At 42.7% G+C, this 20,030-nt stretch overlaps 1 protein-coding gene across 4 annotated transcripts in view; it reads right to left on the bottom strand.

Annotated features, from left to right (window-relative positions):
* Positions 1 to 2,048: 2,048 nt before the first annotated feature.
* Positions 2,049 to 20,030, bottom strand: part of whrna (whirlin a) — a 160,521-nt gene continuing 142,539 nt past the window's right edge. For 2 of the 4 annotated variants that reach the window (XM_058064923.1, XM_058064926.1), the window contains exons 10-12: positions 17,883 to 18,049; positions 14,546 to 14,668; positions 2,049 to 4,864 (exon numbers count right to left, since the gene is read on the bottom strand). In XM_058064923.1, coding sequence (XP_057920906.1) covers positions 4,682 to 4,864; positions 14,546 to 14,668; positions 17,883 to 18,049 — 473 coding nt within the window. In that variant the 3' untranslated portion in view covers positions 2,049 to 4,681. Of the gene's footprint in view, positions 4,865 to 11,936; positions 13,596 to 14,545; positions 14,669 to 17,882; positions 18,050 to 20,030 lie in introns of those variants that run through there. The other 2 variants (XM_058064924.1, XM_058064925.1) reach the window with 1 other exon arrangement.

Here is a 20,030-nt window from a genome sequence, read left to right as displayed (position 1 = left end):
TTTGACTTAAAATGGTCCGCATCCAACAACAAACCAACATGATATAATTTTGTAGATGTCCTCTCTGAATGTTGTTGTCATGCATGAAGTACAAACACAAATACTGACAAGCTTGTATTCATGTGACTTAGCAAGAATGAATTGCATTCAGAGGATGCACTGCAGCTTTCATTTTTTAGCACGTCTGCAGGCTAACACCTAATTAATTCCAAGTGTCTGTGATTGCACACAGTGACTTTACTACATTGACTTGCAGATATCACTATTAATTAATCCCTGAATATGCATATAGTTCATTTCCAAATGAGTATAATAGACTGAAAAACAAATTAGACCTAAGTTAGTGTCCAACTGTGAGCATGTGTCGGCCCCTACTTGCTAAAAAGAAACAATTTGAATCAAACTAGGACACGGAATAAGGCCCATTTAATCATATCACAACAAGTCCATGTTTTTCTTTTAACGTGTTTTTTCGTTAGTCTAAAAAAAATAAAAAAACCCAAACAAACTCATTTCCAGGAACACCGGGAGGTCATTTTCACGGAAGAACCCAGCTGGTTCTCACCATCTGTCACTCATTAAGCTACAAAGCCGGCAACGCTCCAGAATACCCCCCCGCTCTCTCTTTTTGCAAGTTTGGAGGCCGGATTGTTATATAGTCGTCGGTTCGGACGAGGTGCACTGATTCTACGCCGTGACTAGTGTGAGTTGTGGCTGACAGCAGCTCCTGTGTGAATGTTCACTGCGCCATTACAGTATTATTTGACTACACTGGCCAGTAGGTGACACGAACGTTACATTGAGGCAAGTATGCTAACATGTTAGTCAATGAAAGGACTTATTTATAAATAAACATAAAACATAACTTATTTTCTATTCTTATATCTACTATATTGGGTAGTATGAGTGTAAACATGACACCAATTAACCGCGATAAACGTGGGCCGTGGCTGCACGGCGGACGAGTGGTTAGCATGCAGGCCTCACAGCTAGGAGATCCGAGTTCAATTCCACCCTCGGCCATCAAGGTGCTGTAACCAAGCAATTTCCCTTGTGGATCAATAACGTCTGTCCAAGTCTAAGTGAGGAATTGATACAGACATTCATTCATTCATTCATTCATTTTCTACCGCTTGTCATCACAAGGGTCGCGGGGGTGCTGGAGCCTATCCCAGCTGTCATCGAGCAAAATGCGGGGAGACCCTGAACTGGTCGCTAGCCAATCACAGGGCACATATAGACAAACAACCATTCACACTCACATTCATACCTATGGAAAAACATGTTTGGAGTTGCTAATTAACCTAGCATGTTTTTGGAAGTGGTTAGCATGCAGGCCTCACAGCTAGGAGATCTGAGTTCAATTCCACCCTCGGCCATCTCTGTGTGGAGTTTGAATGCATGGGTTTTCTACGGATACTCCCGTTTCTAAAAACATGCTAGGTTAATTGGCGACTCCAAATTGTCCATAGGTATGAATGTGAGTGTGAATGGTTGTTTGTCTATATGTGCCCTGTGATTGGCTGGCGACCAGTCCAGGGTGTACCCCGCCTCTCGCCCAAAGACAGCTGGGATAGGCTCCAGCACCCCCGCGACCCTTGTGAGGAAAAAGTGGTAGAAAATGACATAATAATAATATAGTAATAATAATAATAATAATATAGTAACCTCTTGTCTTGAGAAACTTGTGACTGTCCGGTCTCCACTACTGGATCGGATTCAGGATCCAACACATATATTATCAACTCCTGTGGATGGAATACATTAAAATAGACCGTTTTCGCGGAAAGCAGAAATCCAAAGAAATACAGCTGAATAGGTGTAGATTCTGGAAGATCTAGCGTTCTGTGCTGGTTTTCATGTGTAGCTACTCTATAGGAGTCCACAACTCAATACAAAGGGCAACAATGAACATAATAGGTCCCCTTTAAGTTAAATTGTCCATAGGTATGAATGTGAGTGTGAATGGTTGTTTGTCTATATGTGCCCTGTGATTGGCTGGCGACCAGTCCAGGGTGTACCCCGCCTCTCGCCCAAAGACACCTGGGATAGGCTCCAGCACCCCCGCGACCCTCGTGAGGATAAGCAATTATGGTGCGTTCAAGGAATTTTCCCAGCATTTTGAGAGGTTATACTGGCTCCGCTAAGGAAGGACGTGCTTGTCTAAATACACTCATCAACAACCACATTTTGTTTACACTTTACATTTGCAATCTTGCCCCCATTCTCACCCAATCAGCCTCCCTCACTCTACCTGATATCGTATCTCCTAATTGCCTTTTCGCTACAAATGGATAGGAAGTGTGAGCGAAGAAAACCTTTGGCAGTGTCCTCTAAAAGTCTTCTTCCTCTGCGTCCTGAGTGTTGTTGTCACACTGGGCATGGCTTCATGGTGCTCTCCGGGGAGCGTTTAATTAGTTCTTTGAAACGACGCAATAAAATGATGATTATTCAGTCGGGGGGGTGCAGCTAAGTGAAGCACTTTCAAATATTATTGTGCACTTTAGAGATCTACTGCTGCGTTAACATGCGTTTATGCTGTCACATATGGTCAAGAAATGGTTCTTGTTCTTTGCTCTTGGATGAATTGAACCCACGTTGACACCTGAAATGTATTTTGGCGATGGATTCTCCATAAGTTTATTTCATTCATTCATTCATTGTCTACCGCTTATCCTCATGAGGGTCGCGGGGGTGCTGGAGCCTATCCCAGCTGTCTTCAGGCGATACACCCTGGACTGGTGGCCAGCCAATCACAGGGCACATATAGACAAACAACCATTCACACTCACATTCATACCTATGGACAATTTGGAGTCACCAATTAACCTAGCATGTTTTTGGAATGTGGGAGGAAACCGGAGTACCCGGAGAAAACCCACGCATGCACGGGGGAACATGCAAACTCCACACAGAGATGGCCGAGGGTGAAGGGTGGAATTGAACCCTGGTCTCCTAGCTGTGAGGTCTGTGCGCTAACCACTCGACCGCTGTGCCGCCCGCATGAGCTTATTTTTGGGTATAAAATGAGAAGTCAACTGTTTTTACTATAATTCATGACTGAATTGATATAACACAAGCTACATGAATATATCCCACATGATGGCTTTCAATACATTTCAATTATGTGGAATCAATATATGAGCCTTTTGTGTCTGTATATGAACATGCACCCTATACTTCTCCAGAAAATGTTGCAATACTTTGTTGTAAAAGTCTAATCACCTGGTGGTGAGCTTGGGTATATAATCCTCCATTGCGCCAGTCAAATGTATTGATTGGTTCAGCAGAGAATGCTGCTCCCCAATTGTTGGTACTGTCAAAGACTGTCTCATTGATTGGAAGAACGGCAGTGACAAGCATCTTCCAGCTCATGCACGGCCCAACCCCTTCAGCATGAAGTGAGTACTGCAGTGCCTCCAAATATGACTTTTATTTTTTATTTTATTGTCCATTTAGCAAGAGTAATGATGTCACACTTGTATTAAATTCATCGCACAGGCTCACTGGGGTGGCAGGGGGCGGGGTACACCCTGGACTGTAGAAAATCATAGTGTAGGAAATCCATTCAGCAAATTAGCAAATTGTGTGATTTTTACTTTAAAAACATGTTAATAATTTGAATCATACAGGAATTACTATATAATTCAATGGGCAATTTTTTAAATGTATTTTATGTTATTATTTTTGATAACACATCTGACACATCCGAACCATCTCCAAGGCCTCTAACATGTAATGTCCCTCTGATGTACTCCTTCCTGATCCTATCCATCCTGGTCACTCCCAATGAGAACCTCAGCATCCTCATCTCTGCTACCTCCAGTTCTGCTTCCTGTCTTTGTCTCAGTGGGACTATCTCTAGACCAAACATGGCTGGTCTCAACACAGTTTTGTATGAAAGAGTAATATTTCATTTAAAAAATAATTTAAGCAAAAATGCGTTTGTGTTCTTATGATGCTTGAGTGAAAACATGGTCATCGGTTATGAGGCATAAACAAGAACGTTGTGAATTCAAACCTGCACTGATTTTGCAGGTTGTCCTTACAGGTCGTTTGGCTTGCATCCTCCGTGTGGCGTTCAGTGACCCTGTAGAAGATAAGCTGTGTAGATAATGGAAGTCCGGACCCAACCACCCAACCATTCATTTGGTAATTAAATGAAAACAATGAACTATATTTTACTAACAAACATGTGAGCTGCTCTGATCATATATTCATACTCTGGTCATATACTGTATGTGTAAATATAATGTATGTGTATTTGTTCATACAACATTTATATAGAGATCTTCTAATTTGTACAGTATACTGTATATATATATATTATATATAGCCATATTCATCTGTTATTACACATATAAATCCAAAGAACTAATAAATTGTCTGTGGTATCTTGGACGACTGCAAGAAGTTCCAGTACATTTGAAATGGAGGCAAATCCATTGGTTTGATTATACAGGCTTTGCTATCTTCTACTGTAGTGCATAAGGTCTCACAGCGGGGAGGTAACATGTTGAAAAGAATGGTGAACAGGTCCATAGCAGAAGGAATGCGCTCCATATCCAAATAGGGATCTTCGAGGCGGAGGTCCGGTGATAATGATTTGTGCCGTTTCAAAGAATCAAATCCTCATTCCGTCCTGAATTCCTGCGGGATCTCACTCCTCCCCCCCACGGAGCTATAGTGCTACATTGAACTCAGTCACCAGGAAGTCCACGTAGTCCCTCTCTTTGGTCTTGAAGGCCTCAGCGATGAGGCGTGCGGCGTCCTTGTGCTCACGACCCCTCAGGGAAACTCCGTTAACCTCCAGGATTACCTGACCCACTTTTAGTTGACCACAGTTGTGAGCGGAACCTCCTCGCTGGGGGAGAAAAGACAATCAAAATATGAGATTATTTGAAAACAACTTCATTGTCCTTGAACAGCATGTACAGTCACTGATACAGCACGGTCCCCATACATTTATTTACTTGTGGCGGCCCACCACAATTCATTTTGAACCGCCACAGAAACATTTAGCACGTAATTTCTTTTTTTTTTTTTAGATCTGCCGCTCTCTGCTCATTCTTGTTGAAATTCAATTAACGCTGAAGAAATACTGAATCAGAGCACGGTGATGGACCTGAACCCGATTAAGCTACGGATTTGACGTTTCACAATTGCATACCTTTTCTAGACTTCCTCCAGACTCAGTAAATACATTTGTATCCTTATATGAAAACTTTCAAGGGGATCTATTATGCTCATTTTTGGCTCTTTGTATTGAGTCGTGGAGTCCTATAGAGCAGCTACACTCAATAACCCACGGGGAAAGCTTTCTAGATCTTCCAGAATCTGCACCTATTCCAGCTGTATTGGATTTCGACAACTGTCTGTTTTAATTTATTCCACCCACAGGGCTCCTCCGGGCCCACTCATTTGTGGTCATTGGTCACACTCCCAAGCGGTCCCAAGGACTTCCTGACGACTGCCGAACCCCACTTTGTAATTTGTTGGTATAAGAGTTGATAATAAACAGATAAACCCTTTGGTGAACTACTTAACAAATGGTTAGGAGCTAGTGGTGGCTCATGAGATACTGGTTGGAGACCCCTGACTTACCCTGTATGAACCCAAAGAGAGAATCTTGACACAACATCGCAAGTGGAAATTTGGTCATTACATGTTTATGAGGGACTGTTTAAAAATAATTGAGCAGATCGACTGATTGTCAGTAGGCTTGTAATTTGCATGCATGCAGGTAAGATGCTCCCTGTATGCACACTCTATAATGCTATACTCTTCCACAAAATAAACATAGTTAGCACACTAATGAATTGTTACTTCTGACTTTTCAACATGACCAAGTAATGCTTCGACAGAACATGTAATTTTATTTCCCTTATTATAAAGTTTTACCCTAAACTGTGTTTTGCGTTGAATAATAATTTAGCTGTCTGTAATTGAACACATCTTGGTAAAAAAAAAAAAAAAATCAATCACTAAGACAAAAGATAATGGCTGCTTGTCAAACTTGTGTTTACTTTAGTCTTGTTGATATGTTGGCCACATCATTTCACATCAAATGGGATGAGACCAAAACATTTCCATGTGAAACTGTGAAACACAGAGACTTTTGTAAACAATCCCAATGGTGAGAAACGTTACTAACAATGTCCTACAAAAATAAAGCAAGGACACGATAATAAAATTCAATAAAATGATCCGTTTGGAAATACAAGCTTGATAAGAAAGAAGAGGTCCAACACACATTTGCAATTGTGACAGATCAGCAATTCTGCTCGTAGTCTTTGAAATTTCTTGATGATGAAGAGGCCATTTCAGTACTTCCAAGTGCAAAAGGCCCCATTCCCATGAAATTTCCATTAGTGAAGATTTCCCTCCATGTGCCGTGCAGTGTGAAATGAACTAATTTATCTCCCTCTTCTCTTATATATGATGTGTTTAATTTCCTTGATTGGTAGATGATATGCAATATAGCTGCTATTATGATCCAGAGAAATGGAAGCTGAATGGCCGGCAATTGTTCAGTAATGGCCGCGTAAACAGTATCACCGCGACCTTGGCCGATTGGTTTGGGAAGCTTATCTTGGTTTCTTTTGGCACATCAGCCTACCAGGGATTGTTACTAACGTGTGCGTGTAGGAGCAAGCGTGCACACTCAACTCCCACATGATGGAAGATGATTGCCTGATTGTGAAACTTGCTAGCAAAAGTGTTAACGTTGGTGTTACACCATCAAGGTGTGCGTGGTACATAACGTATGTAGTATCAAGAGCAGACTAGACATCAAATATTACACACATACTACCCAACGTAGCAGAAAATGAACCATTTGAGTCATGCTACGAAGCTAGAGGAGCCGAGTGGAGGACAGACAGGAAGTGACGTTGAGCGTTCTGAGTTGAATTTTAGCTTGGCTTAGGTTACAGCCACAACATTGTGCCTTTTGTGAGATCATTCAAACCTGCAATAAAAGCCTGTTGTTACGGCGATCAGGTCTGGCGCTTGTGTGTCTCACTAAGCATAACATTACTGACATCCTAGTTTGTTGAATATTACACATCATTCACAGCGTCTTTGAACACATCTTTTGAATGTCTTATATTTGTTGTTTAATTTATTCAGCCATTTTATGCTTAGAAATGGTGAATTATGGCAAAAATTGCTTTAATATGCATATTTCTGTATCATAATAGGCTATATTTAACCACAAAACAACATGATTTATTCATTAATATATAAACAAAATATGATCGAGCAAAGCTGCAAAATGTGAAGCACAAAGCGGCGTGGGATGAAGTCATGATTTTATTAGCCCACAGTCTCTGCATGCAACAAATCGTTCACTGCACTGATTTACATCAAATTCTGACATAAAGAAAAAAGGTTTGAATCTCCTTCTAGGATTTGACAGCATTATTCATGCCTGCACACCTCATGCACATGAAGCATGCTCATGGCTGAAGGGGGATCACCCTCGTTCTCTCTCTCTTACACACACACACTCACTTACGTATCTTTCGAAAAAAATGTAGATTACATTCTGTATGGACGGTGGAGAGTACATCATTTTGATGGTACAAAACATTGAATAAAGGTTATTAATTCATTTGTATTTGATTGAATACATTTTGGGGCGGCGCAGTGGTCGAGTGGTTAGCGCGCAGACCTCACAGCTAGGACACCAGGGTTCAATTCCACCCTTGGTGGAGTTTGCATGTTCTCCCCCGCATGCGTGGGTTTTCTCCGGGTACTCTGGTTTCCTCCCACATTCCAAAAACATTCCAGCAAGGGTCCATGGAGGAGCAATCCCAACCGACAAGGCGCCAGCAGGCCGGAGGACAGCCACACCCCCAAGACCGGCGGGAGACCATACCCCACTAGGCCACACACCTGCGGGCACAAGGGCGCCCCCGCCAACCGGAAGGGAGCCCACCCACGGCCGGAGGCGCCACCCCCCCGCACATCCAAGGAAGCGGAACCCGGCCCGCCCCAGGTAACCCCAGGTTCGACCACCGACACAGGACTTCCCCGGCCGGGACAGAAGAGGCCCGGACCCACTGCCCCATGGAGGACCAGGTGGCAGAGATGGAACACCCAGAGCCAGACCCCCGCAGAGCCCACCCGCCCCATCATTCCCCATCCTGGCTGCACAGCGACCGAGTGGTTATCACACAGGCCACACAGCTAGGAGACCCAAGTCCAATTCCACCCTCGGCCATCTCTGTGTGGAGTTTGCATGTTCTCCCCGTGCATGCGTGGGTTTTCTCCGGGTACTCCGGTTTCCTCCCACATTCCAAAAACATTCCAGCAAGGGGCTATGGAGGAGCAATCCCAACCGACAGAGCGCCAGCAGGCTGGAGGAGAGCCACACCCCCAAGACCGGCGGGAGACCATACCCCACTAGGGCATCGAGGGCCACACACCTGCGGACACAAGGGCGCCCCCGCCAACCGGAAGGGAGCCCACCCACGGCCGGAGGAGCCACACCCCGCCCACCCACACATCCCAGGAAGCGGAACCCGGCCCACCCCAGGTAACCCCAGGTTCGACCACTGACACCTCCCCGGCCGGGACAGAAGAGGCCCACTGCCCCATGGAGGACCAGGTGGCAGAGATGGAACACCCAGCACCAGACCCCCGCAGAGCCCACCCGCCCCATCATCATTTCCAATGCTGGCTGCACAGCGACCGAGTGGTTATCACACAGGCCACACAGCTAGGAAACCCAAGTTCAATTCCACCCTCGGGCATCTCTGTGTGAAGTTTGCATGTTCTCCCCGTGCATACGTGGGTTTCCTCCGGGTACTCTGGTTTCCTCCCACATTGCAAAAACATGCTAGGTTAATTGGCGACGTCAAATTGTCCATAGCTATGAATGTGAGTGTGAATGGTTGTTTGTCTATATGTGCCCTGTGATTGGCTGGCGACCAGTCCAGGGTGTACCCCGCCTCTCGCCAGAAGACAGCTGGGATAGGCTCCAGCGGTAGAAAATGAATAAATGAATGAATACATTTTTGATTCTCAAGCAAAACTTGACTGATTACTTGATGGAGCAGCGTCAGAGGTTTTCGGGAGTTGGTCACCAGGATTGTAGATGTCTCTGGAGGGCGCACTCTACAGACACGCTCCAAATCCTGAAGGTCATTTGGCAACTTGTAGTTCCAGCTCTATCCACAGATTTCCAATGGGATTAGTTCACTCCAGGATCTTAATGCCGTTCTTTTTCATACACTCTTTTGCCTCGATTTTGTGTTTTGGGGTCAATGCCACAACAACACATCTTCAGTCTTCAGCTTCTCTTCCAAGATTCTATGGCGACTGCACGGTCTTAGCAGAGAAGCATCCCCAAAGCAGAAGGTTTCCACCTCCATGCTTGACAGTAGTTAAGGTGAATTGAGTTGATGCCAAAAAGGTTCATTTTGTTCTCTTCTGAACACTTCACTTTCTCCCGAGCCTCGTCTGAATCATCCAGGAGTCCATTGGCAAACTCCAGACGGGTCTGAAAACGTGTCTTGACCTTGCAGGATATCAATCCATTACAGCAAAGTGATACTAATGCCTTTCTTGGTGGTTGTGCTACCAGATCCCTTGATATCATCAACCTATTCTGGGCTCTGGGATGATCCATCACCTTTCTCGGAATCTGTTTTCCAATTATCATGCCTACAGTTGGGACAGGACTAATTAGGGCGTCATGGGCACATAACCGGGTCGGCAAATCTTGGAGGTTAGTTGGGGATCACATTGCGTCGTCACTAAATCAAATATGAATGCATTTCTAACCTTTATTCAATGTTTTTCACTACATTCAGTCTCTCGCTGTTAAAATAAAACTTACAAAATTAGCATGACATCAGTCATCAGTTATTAATGAATCAATTATCACTCACGCTGAATATAAATATTTTATATTTAAATAAACATTTATGAGATAGATGTTTAATTTTGTTGCACAACAGATTGCGTTGAAGAATTTTATTACAAAATGCAGCGTTATTCGATAATGAGGTGGTGCCCGACCATTTTTTCATTTTTCTTGCTATATAACTGAATGAGGCTGAATGTCGGACGAGTGGTTAGCGCGCAGACCTCACAGCTAAGGAGACCCGAGTTCGATTCCACCCTCGGCCATCTCTGTGTGGAGTTTGCATGTTCTCCCCGTGCATGCGTGGGTTTTCTCCGGGTACTCCGGTTTCCTCCCACATTCCAAAAACATGCTAGGTTAATTGGCGACTCCAAATTGTCCATAGGTATGAATGTGAGTGTGAATGGTTGTTTGTCTATATGTGCCCTGTGATTGGCTGGCCACCAGTCCAGGGTGTACGACGCCTCTCTGTGATAGACTCCAGCACCCTTGCGACCCTCGTGAGGATAAGCGGTACAAAATGAATGAATGAATAACTAACTGAGATTAAATCATGATTAATTACATTGACTGACTGACGCTCTAAAAGGCCAACAGCTGGCACCACCCAACCTCCTGTTCCACAACAGTTACAGCTGTTACACTGTAAAACTTCATCTACAATCATCTGCTGCAAATTAACTTCAAGATGGTTTCAATGCTCGTGTTTCTCTGTTAAATGACAGTCTGATACTTTTTTAAGGATGTCCAACTTTGTCCAATACGGAACATTTTTAGGCTGTCAATAACTGTGTCCTTTTCATACAAATACAGTGGTGTGGAAAAGTGTGTCACCTTCCTGGTGTATTTTTTTTTTGCACACTTTTTTTTGTCACACTTAAATGTTTCAGATCATCAAAAACCTAAGAACTGGTTGGGCCACCCTTAGCAGCAACAACTGCAATCAAGTGTTTGTGATAACTTGCAATGAGTCTCTTCCAGTGCTGTGGAGGATTGTTGTCATTCAGCCACATTGGAGGCTTTTCCAGCATGAAGCCTTTTTAAGGTCATGCCAAAGCATCTCAATAGGATTCAGGTCAGGACTTTGACTCGGCCACTCCAAAGTCTTCATTTGGTTTTTCCTTCAGTCATTCAGAGGTGGACTTGCTGGTGTGTTTTGGATCATTGTCCCGCTGAAGAACCCACGTTGGTAGGCAGCAGAATTCATGGTTTCATTTATCATTTCTATTTATCATTTGTTTAAGTCTCCCAGGTCCTGAAGCCGCAAAACACCCCCGACCACACTACCACCACCATATTTTACTGTTGGTGTGATAATGTTCTTAATGTTCTTTGTGTTTTCCAGTGGTTTCCATCTTGGAACGCTGCCTTGCAGGCCATTTTTGCCCAGTGTCTTTCTCATGGTGGAGTCACCTTAACTGAGGCAGGTGAGGCCTGCAGTTCTTTGGATGTTGTTGTGGGGTCTTTTGTGACCCCTTGGATGAGTCATTGCTGCTTTTAGGGTCATTTTGGTTGGCCGGCCACTCCTATGTTTTTGCCATTTCCATTTGTGGATAATGGCGCCCCAAATGGAGTCCCAAAGTTTTAGAAATGGCTTTCTAAAGCCATGTCAGTTTGGATTGTTTTCTCCCTCAATAACAAAACGTTTAATTTAAAAACGTGTTCAGTTGTGTGAAATTGTTTGATTATCTGAAACATTTCATAAAGGAAGGAGACACCACTGTATTTTGTGTCACATACAGTACGTACGTATATGGAAGTTCAAAAACGTCACATGCTTTGCCAGTTTGAAATTTTTAAATGCAGCACATACTTAGCAATCTTCTTGAAGGGGATAGCGTGAAAGCAGCAGCTACTGGGATTTACTACTGTCAGGTTTGGCAGGACTGACTCATGCAAATCTGCATTTTCATTGTGAGTTTGAGCGCGCTGTGCCACAGAGTGGATGGAGCTAGTCCAAAGTACGCCTAAATCGCACTCAATGCACCTTTAAGTGGGCTTTGATGACAACAGCAGAAACCTTCACTCGGAAAGTCACATGTCTTCTGAATAGGTACTGCAGATGTGAGGGAAGAGGAGGTACACAGGAATTACAATGTCCAGTATTCTTTGGGGAAAAACACACCTTTAAATAGCAGTTCAAATAAGACCAGATCCCCTTTTCCTGAAAATACACAGTCGTATCTTTCAGTACTTGCTTGCATGTCCAAAGTGGTGATTTGAAATCCTTCCATCCATCCTATTGCAATCAGTTCTCCTTTTGATTTCAATCAGCACCTCCGGTAGGAGGCTGAAATACAGCAATGAATAAGTTGTGGACTGCTTTGATCTTCGACTGGAACTCCCTGCTTCTCTGAGGTAACAAAATGCTAATGCTAGTCATGAGCCTATTGCTAATGCATGGCTTTCCCCGTCACACTTTGGGTGCATTCACACTTGTATTAAAGGGCACCTATTATGCCTTTTCCCACTTTTCTGACCTATAAATGCAGTTATTAGAATGTTACATCGTGTTAAATGATGCCAAAGTTTTAGAAGAGGTTTGGCATTTGGAAGTGAGCTACTCTGTCATTTTGATTTGATAAACAATATTCACAATATTCGCTATGATTTTTAACAAGGGTGCCAGATTCAGACCAAAAGTCCAAATAATTTAACTGTACATGACTAAAAGTGACAGCACTTACATCCTGTCTGGACAAAATAACCTTAAAAAGGCAGTCAAAAGTTATCATTTTAAGTACAGCAAAGCATGCTGGGGAATGTGTAAATTCCCCATTCCACAGACATAAACGACTGTAGCTTTTGCCAGTGTGGTCGATCAACGAACAACTACGCCAAAACAACCATAGCCCTATACCCGCCGACTATCGGAACATACAAATTTCAAGCACAAAAAAATGTGTAATAAAATGTCCAGTTTCGGCCACAACCTAAAGTAGGCTTTGAGTCTTGGCCTGATTGAGTTTGACACCCCTGGTGAACCATCTCATCCTGGTCCACTGTGTTCTTCTTGGCACTAAAAAAGTGGCATCGTCAAAAACACATCAACGTATATGATTGATTTTTTTCGAGACCTAAAAGGATAATTTCCACAAAAAATGGGTTAGGTTAATTGGACATGTAGTATTATTGCCACTACTACATTCCATAAACACAAGCCAGATTCAGGACCATTCATTCCAGAACCACAAGACAAGAGGCCCTCAGCTTCTATCCACAGGCAGTGAGGCTTTTAAGTGAACAGTCCCCGCTCTCTCCATAATCACAATCCGCCATTGTGATAACTGTGAAATGAATTTGCATTGCTGCAGCTCTTATACAACATTTTACATAACAATAACAAGATTTTGATCCAGTACTGCCACTGTGGCTTTGGCACTATATATATATATTGTCATGTATTGTATGCACATTGACTGACAATGACAATAAATAATTGACTTGAGACAACTAACTCATCTCCTATCTGTGAAACTTACATTAAAAAGGCGCAGTGAGGACAACATTGCTATAAAGAGTGAAGGACATCAAATCCCACCTTGAATGTGACAGGTGGGCGGGTGGCGTTGTTGCAGAGAGACAAGAATGTGAAAACATGCTGACAACGTGGAGAGGAATATTCATCAAAATGCATGTTGACAAGGACAGTGTGTTCAAAACAGGTGATCTGTGAAGTGTTTTTTTTTTTAGCGGTCTTTTCCATCCTATATTCAGCCTCCTGCAATCAAGAGCAAGAGCCTTTCATTGTTCTGCTTGTATACATTGCTAGCCTACCATACACTAATCCCTTGTTTATTGCTGTGAATTAGTCCCAGACCCTGTTGTGAATTAAGTAGAAAATGGAGTATTTTAGAGTTAGAGCATAAATAACCTGTTTACAACCTTCTAGATATGTATGTTTTTTGCATTATCAGAGCCGATCAATAATAATAATAAATAACAACCCGAGTCAAAAGAGTAAATAGTCATCCCTTGCTATTTTGCGGTTCAAACATCGCTCCCTCATGCTCTAATTTTTTCATGGAGTCAGCCATGGAATGGCCAACCTGATAAGAGTAAAAAAAAAGTTATCCTCCCATTCTGTGTGGAAGTGGTACGTTTTTGGCTTCTTAATTTGTCCTTCTCCCCCAATCTGTTTGAAACATGTTCTTATTACATTACATTACTTTCACACATGGAGTCAGCCATGGAATGGCCAACCTGATAAGAGTAAAAAAAGTTATCCTCCCATTCTGTGTGGAAGCGGTACGTTTTTGGCTTAATTTGTCCTTCTCCCTACTATGTTTGAAACACGTTTTTTTAAGTTTAGATTGAGTAAATTAAAGAGGCTAACTAGTTAGCTCAGTAGCTACTATTTCAACTATTTCTCATGTCATAAACCTGCTTGTGTATCTCAGCAAACATTACAGTGATATTACTGGAATACTGTACAGAATAACACAAATCATCACAACATATTTGTGTCTTCTGAACGCCTTAAACTTGTAGTTTGAAGATGTCAAATTTATGCAAAAGCTAACATTTGCTTACGCATATATAGTTTGACTAATAATAGGCCATACTCAACCACAAAACAAAATAATTTATGAATGTATTTTTGGACAATTTCCCATGGCATACTAATGTGCCGGAGCACAGTTGTTGGGAATCACTAATTCCCCAGCTCACCTGTATTGTGACAATCCGTGGCAATGGCTGCCGAGTGTTGGCTCCTCCTTCAATGGCGATACCCAGGGTACTTGCACTCTTTGCCACCCTTACAAGTGTGGAGGTGGGCTCCAACAGCCCTGGCTAAAGTCAGGGGAACAGAATGTTCATTACATTTGGTTACATCATCACTGTCCTCCTTTAGTTGTCCTTTTTATAAAACCAAGAACAAAAGACAGAACTGCTGTTCTACAAGCTTCTACCTCACACACAGGCGGTCCTCGTGTTGCCATGTTTCGTGGTTACGACGCACTCCCATAAATAACTAATAGCGCACCAGAAGAAAAAGTAGGTGTAAGAAAATGTCACTTTTCTTCTTTTATTTCACTTTCTTCCCTTCATGATGTCTTCCATGTTGGAGGCAGACTCTTCTGATGTCAATGTGTCAGAAAAGAGGAAAGTGAAAGTAAAAAGTGAAATTAGACACCATAAAGTAAAATGGAGAAACATCGATCATAATTGGCTGCGTACCCGGTCCAAGCCACTTCGAATTTCAAACCCTCAAACCATCATGAAGAATCAAGATTACAACGGGAAAGCATCTGCTCCTTTGAAACGGACATCGACAACTAAGCAGCGTTGTGGTGTTATAATTAGGGATGTCCAATATTGGGGGCGGCACGGTGGACGAGTGGTTAGTGCGCAGACCTCACAGCTAGGAGACCAGGGTTCAATTCCACCCTCGCCCATCTCTATGTGGAGTTTGCATGTTCTCCCCGTGCATGCGTGGGTTTTCTCCGGGTACTCCGTTTTCCTCCCACATTCCAAAAAAAACATGCTAGGTTAATTGGCCACTCCAAATTGTCCATAGGTATGAATGTGAGTGTGAATGGTTGTTTGTCTATAACGTATGTGCCCTGTGATTGGCTGGCGACCAGTTCAGGGAGAGAGGCGGGGGACCACAACAGTCATGGATGAAATTTTGATTTCATCCGACCCGAGTTAAATTCCACCCTCGGCCATCTCTGTGTGGAGTTTGCATGCTAGGTTAAGTGGCGACTCCAAATTGTCCATGGGTATGAATGTGAGTGTGAATGGTTGTTTGTCTGTATGTGCCCTGTGATTGGCTGGCGACCAATCCAAGGTGTACCCCGCCTCTCGCCCAAAGACAGCTGGGATAGGCTCCAGCAACCCCCGCGACCCTTGTGAGGAAAAGCGGTAGAAAATGAATGAATGTCCAAATTGGCCTTTTTGCTGAAAAACTTTGCAGAAGCTCTGTTGAAAAAAAAGAGTGACGGAAGTGATGTAGGTCTCACGCATTTACAATACCAATCATTTTCTGGTATGGATTTTACGTCATTGGTGCGCACAATGTACAGCTCGCAAATCTTCAAAGCCTGCACGCAACGTAAAGTCGGTTCACAGTCATCTAACACGTTCACCGTCACCACAACTACGTACATTCTCCATGCGCAAAAGAACGCCACAGCAGTTTGGGGACTTAAAACGTGCGTCGTAAGAACGGAACTTGTACGTAGACCAAGGACCACCTGTTCTTGATAAATTACTTTATAGTTATCTTGCAACGCTTTCTCATCACTTAGAGATATGCGTCCTAAAAATACTAACAATTTCAATATCGAAAGAAGAACATGTCGTACCGACACGGTGAAGCTTATAGGGTCAGTGCATGTACACGCTCACGTTCTCTTGCATAATAATGCTTCTTTTTATAACAGCCTTCAATTAACGGAAGTCCTTTTAGCTTTCATTTTTCCGTCTGAAAAAAGTTTCTCACGCTTCACATCTCTCTAATCAACACTCTCCCACTCAGACCATCTATTGAGTGTACCATGTGGTGAAGGATGAAGTGAATGCATAACACAACTGACAAAATGCACAAAAAGATGGAAAAAGCAGTATGCGTGAGAAGGTGAGTTTCAAAATAGATCAATGTTTATCAGTTGATTAACTGTTGCGTCTGCATTTGTGCATCTGCCTTTGTGAGGACCAACAGTCATAAGATAGGGGGTGGGTGGATCCATCCAAATACCAATAATATTGTGTGTGTTTTTAGGGGGGGGGGTGTTATATTGTTCATATCATTACAGTACTGTTGTTGTTATATTGTTACAATACAATAGATCCCTGCAAAGACGTATGGGATCCATCAACATCTCCTCCATCCAACCATGTCTTCTGCATCTGTCTATCTCACACCAACTACCCTCATGTCCTCCTTCTCTACATCCATAAACCTCCTCTTTGGTCTTCCTCTACGCCTCCTACCTGGCAGCTCTAAGCGCAACATCCTTCTACCAATATTTTCACTATCTCTCCTCTGGACATGTCCGAACCATCTCAGTCTGGCCTCTCTGACTTTATCTCCAAGGCCTCTAACATGTAATGTCCCTCTGATGTACTCCTTCCTGATCCTATCCATCCTGGTCACTCCTTCTGCCAATATTTTCACTATGTCTCCTCTGGACATGTCCGAACCATCACAGTCTTGGCCTCTCTGACTTTATCTCCAAGGCTTCTAACATGTAATGTCCCTCTGATGTACTCGTTCCTGATCCTATCCATCCTGGTCACTCCCAATGACAACCTCAGCATCCAAAACAACATGGCTGGTCTCACCACAGTTTTGTATACCTTTCCTTTCATTTTAGCCTAAACTCTTCTATCACACATCACACCTGACACTTTTGTCCACCCGTTCCATCCTGCCCGCACACGCTTCTTCACCGACTTTTCACAATCTCCATTGTTCTGGACTGTTGACCCCAAATACTTAAAATTCTCCATCTGTATCTCTTCTCCCTGTAACCTCACTCTTCCACTTGGGTCCCTCTCATCCACACACATGTACTCTGTCTTGCTGCGGCTAATCTTCATTCGCCTCCTTTCCAAGGCAAACCTCCATCAGAGAATGGTGATGGATAAGTGTGTTTTCTGCAAAAAGGGCAACAATTCACAGAAAAAATAAATACTTCTGTTTGACCAGAAATCTGTGCATGTGTGGGGATCCACTGTAAATTGTTTTAAGTCCTTGGACACAGTTATTTTGCACAACACAACATCTTGTTCGACTAAGTCCTATTCAAAAGGGTGAGCATGAAAGTGTTCTTAAAATAGTATTTGTGTGAGAGCGACAGTCGCCCACAGCGCTCATCACCATCTTGCTCAGGGAGGAACTGTGATTTGTTGCATAAATTGGTCATTACAATTCTCAGTTGGTCCTCACAAAGATAAAGGTCGAGCAGCAGACCAAATTCATGACTAACATTTTGGTTTCATGATCAATCAGCTACTTTATCCATGTTGGGTCCACAGCTGTTTGGAAATGTACCCTCACCGGTTTGGCGGGGTTACCCCCCCCACTCCCCTGGGCATCTGGAAGGTGGCGTGTGCATGAGGAATGGGAGCTGTTGTCTTTGCTGACATGTCCTGACTCAGCTATGTCCACGCCGCTGTCCTCACTGAGAGTCTGGCCACTGTCTGACAGCTGAGACAGGGCACCACCTAAGGGGGAAGGGGGCAGGCACACGTGATATCAGTACTGTCAATTGCTCTCTGGAAAATATACTGTTGTTCTGCATTGGCACCTTTAACCAGATCCTCACCAAATTCTATACGTTTTTTCTATTATTTTGCATAATCCTGATACCTTTCTGCCTTTTTTGTTTTTGCTATGTCAAAATGACGCCTGACATACTTCTTACATACTAACAGATATACACTGCAAGGGTATTTTACTAATTAATTATACAACTATACAATCCATAACAACTTATTGTGGTTTGACAAGATCAGAATCATATATGTTTGCTCCTAATATTTTCGACAATTGCACATTAAAGTACATTAGGTAGTGTTCAAAAGCCCCAGTTTTGCTAAGATTTGGTTTTTGCCACTATGAAATCTGTCAAATGTATTTTTTGTTAATATTATTGGGCAATTCATTGAATTTACATGATTTCCTAAGGTAGAAATTGTTCAGTGTTCATATGTTCCAGTTGTGCTTGGATCTTTCAGAATGGATTTCGAACAAAAACAGAGGTACCACTCTACTAGGTCATAGAGATTAAAAAAAAAAATCTATATTTTCTATGTAAACATTCAGTAATCACATGATTCCTTCTTGACATCTTGATTAGCTTTGGAATTATTAACGATGATGTAGTTTGTTAACATGTCGGCCCCACTGGTCAAAGCGGCAGAGGTAAGATTGTCTCCTTTTATATTCAAAGAGATTGATGCCCTGATATATTCTTTTATAACAAGGGAAGCAAGCAAGTTGACAGATGTGCACAATGTGACTGGAGAGGCAAGTGAAACAATCCCGGATATTATTGCCTGACGCTCAAACACACACACACCAGCAGCAAATTAAATGTATGCTCAGCTGCTGTCTGCTTGGTGTGGATTATATATTAAATACATTTAAAAATGCTCCATTTGTCTATTTGCAGAAACAATGGCTACAACATTAATTTGTGTTCATTTTATCAGGGATGTCTTGTTTATGTTGATAATGTATATTAGTGGCCTAACCCTAATGGAAGCATAGAGACTGTATAACTGACTGGTCATGCCGTTGTTCTATGGAACAACTGCAGAACGGTTCTGAAACCAAAGCACCGGATGACCTCTTCCTGTCTGTTTGCAGCTGACAGATGAGGAAAACAGACACACATGCACATGGCGATATATTGAGACCGGCAAAATTAGGAAGTTCAATTTCATTTATTGTGTGATAAATTTATGTAATTTATCTCATGAGCTCTCGTGTCACCCCTACTACTACTATATATTCTTCCTATAGTGGAGAAAATAATTAATACCGTAAATTCCGGACTATAAGCCGCTACTTTTTTCCCCAAACTTTCAACCCTGCGGCTTATTCAGTGATGCGGCCAATTTATGTAATTTTTCTAACGGCCGCCAGGGGCTCTCGAGTAGAAAAGGTAAGATTAAGACCGGTGGAATATATGCGTCGAGGAAGACTGCAACTTCTTGTCTTGTGCATAAATGAAATTAGCGTGAACATACCCTTATCATGGAAAATGCAAAAAAAAAAAATGGCATATGAAGCAGCTTTCAAGCTAAAAGCAATCAAGCTGTCCGATAAAGAAGGAAACAGAGCTGCTGCACGTAAACTTGGCATAAACGAATCGATGGCGAGACGCTGGAAACGGCAGCGGGAAGAACTGGAGCAATGTAAAAAGACGAAAAAAGCTTTCAGAGGTAATAAAAGCAGGTGGCCCGAACTGGAAAACATTCTAGAATACTGGGTAAACACATAGAGAGCAGATGTTACTATTGTGTTGCTAGCGTGTTGTTACCATGTTGCTACCGTTTTACTGCCGCGTCACAGGCACCGTTTGTGAAGAAAGTTATATTATTATTATTATTGTTAAGTTATATTATTAAAACTTTGAAAACTCTCTCTGTGTACCGTCTTTCTCTGTAAATATGTTTATGTACATGTTTTAATGTGGGC

Source organism: Doryrhamphus excisus, chromosome 2 (genome assembly GCF_030265055.1).
Source record: "Doryrhamphus excisus isolate RoL2022-K1 chromosome 2, RoL_Dexc_1.0, whole genome shotgun sequence".
Classification (NCBI taxonomy): domain Eukaryota; kingdom Metazoa; phylum Chordata; class Actinopteri; order Syngnathiformes; family Syngnathidae; genus Doryrhamphus; species Doryrhamphus excisus.
The sequence above is the reverse complement of the archived record's forward strand: the minus strand, read 5'-3'. Positions and strand labels throughout refer to the sequence as shown.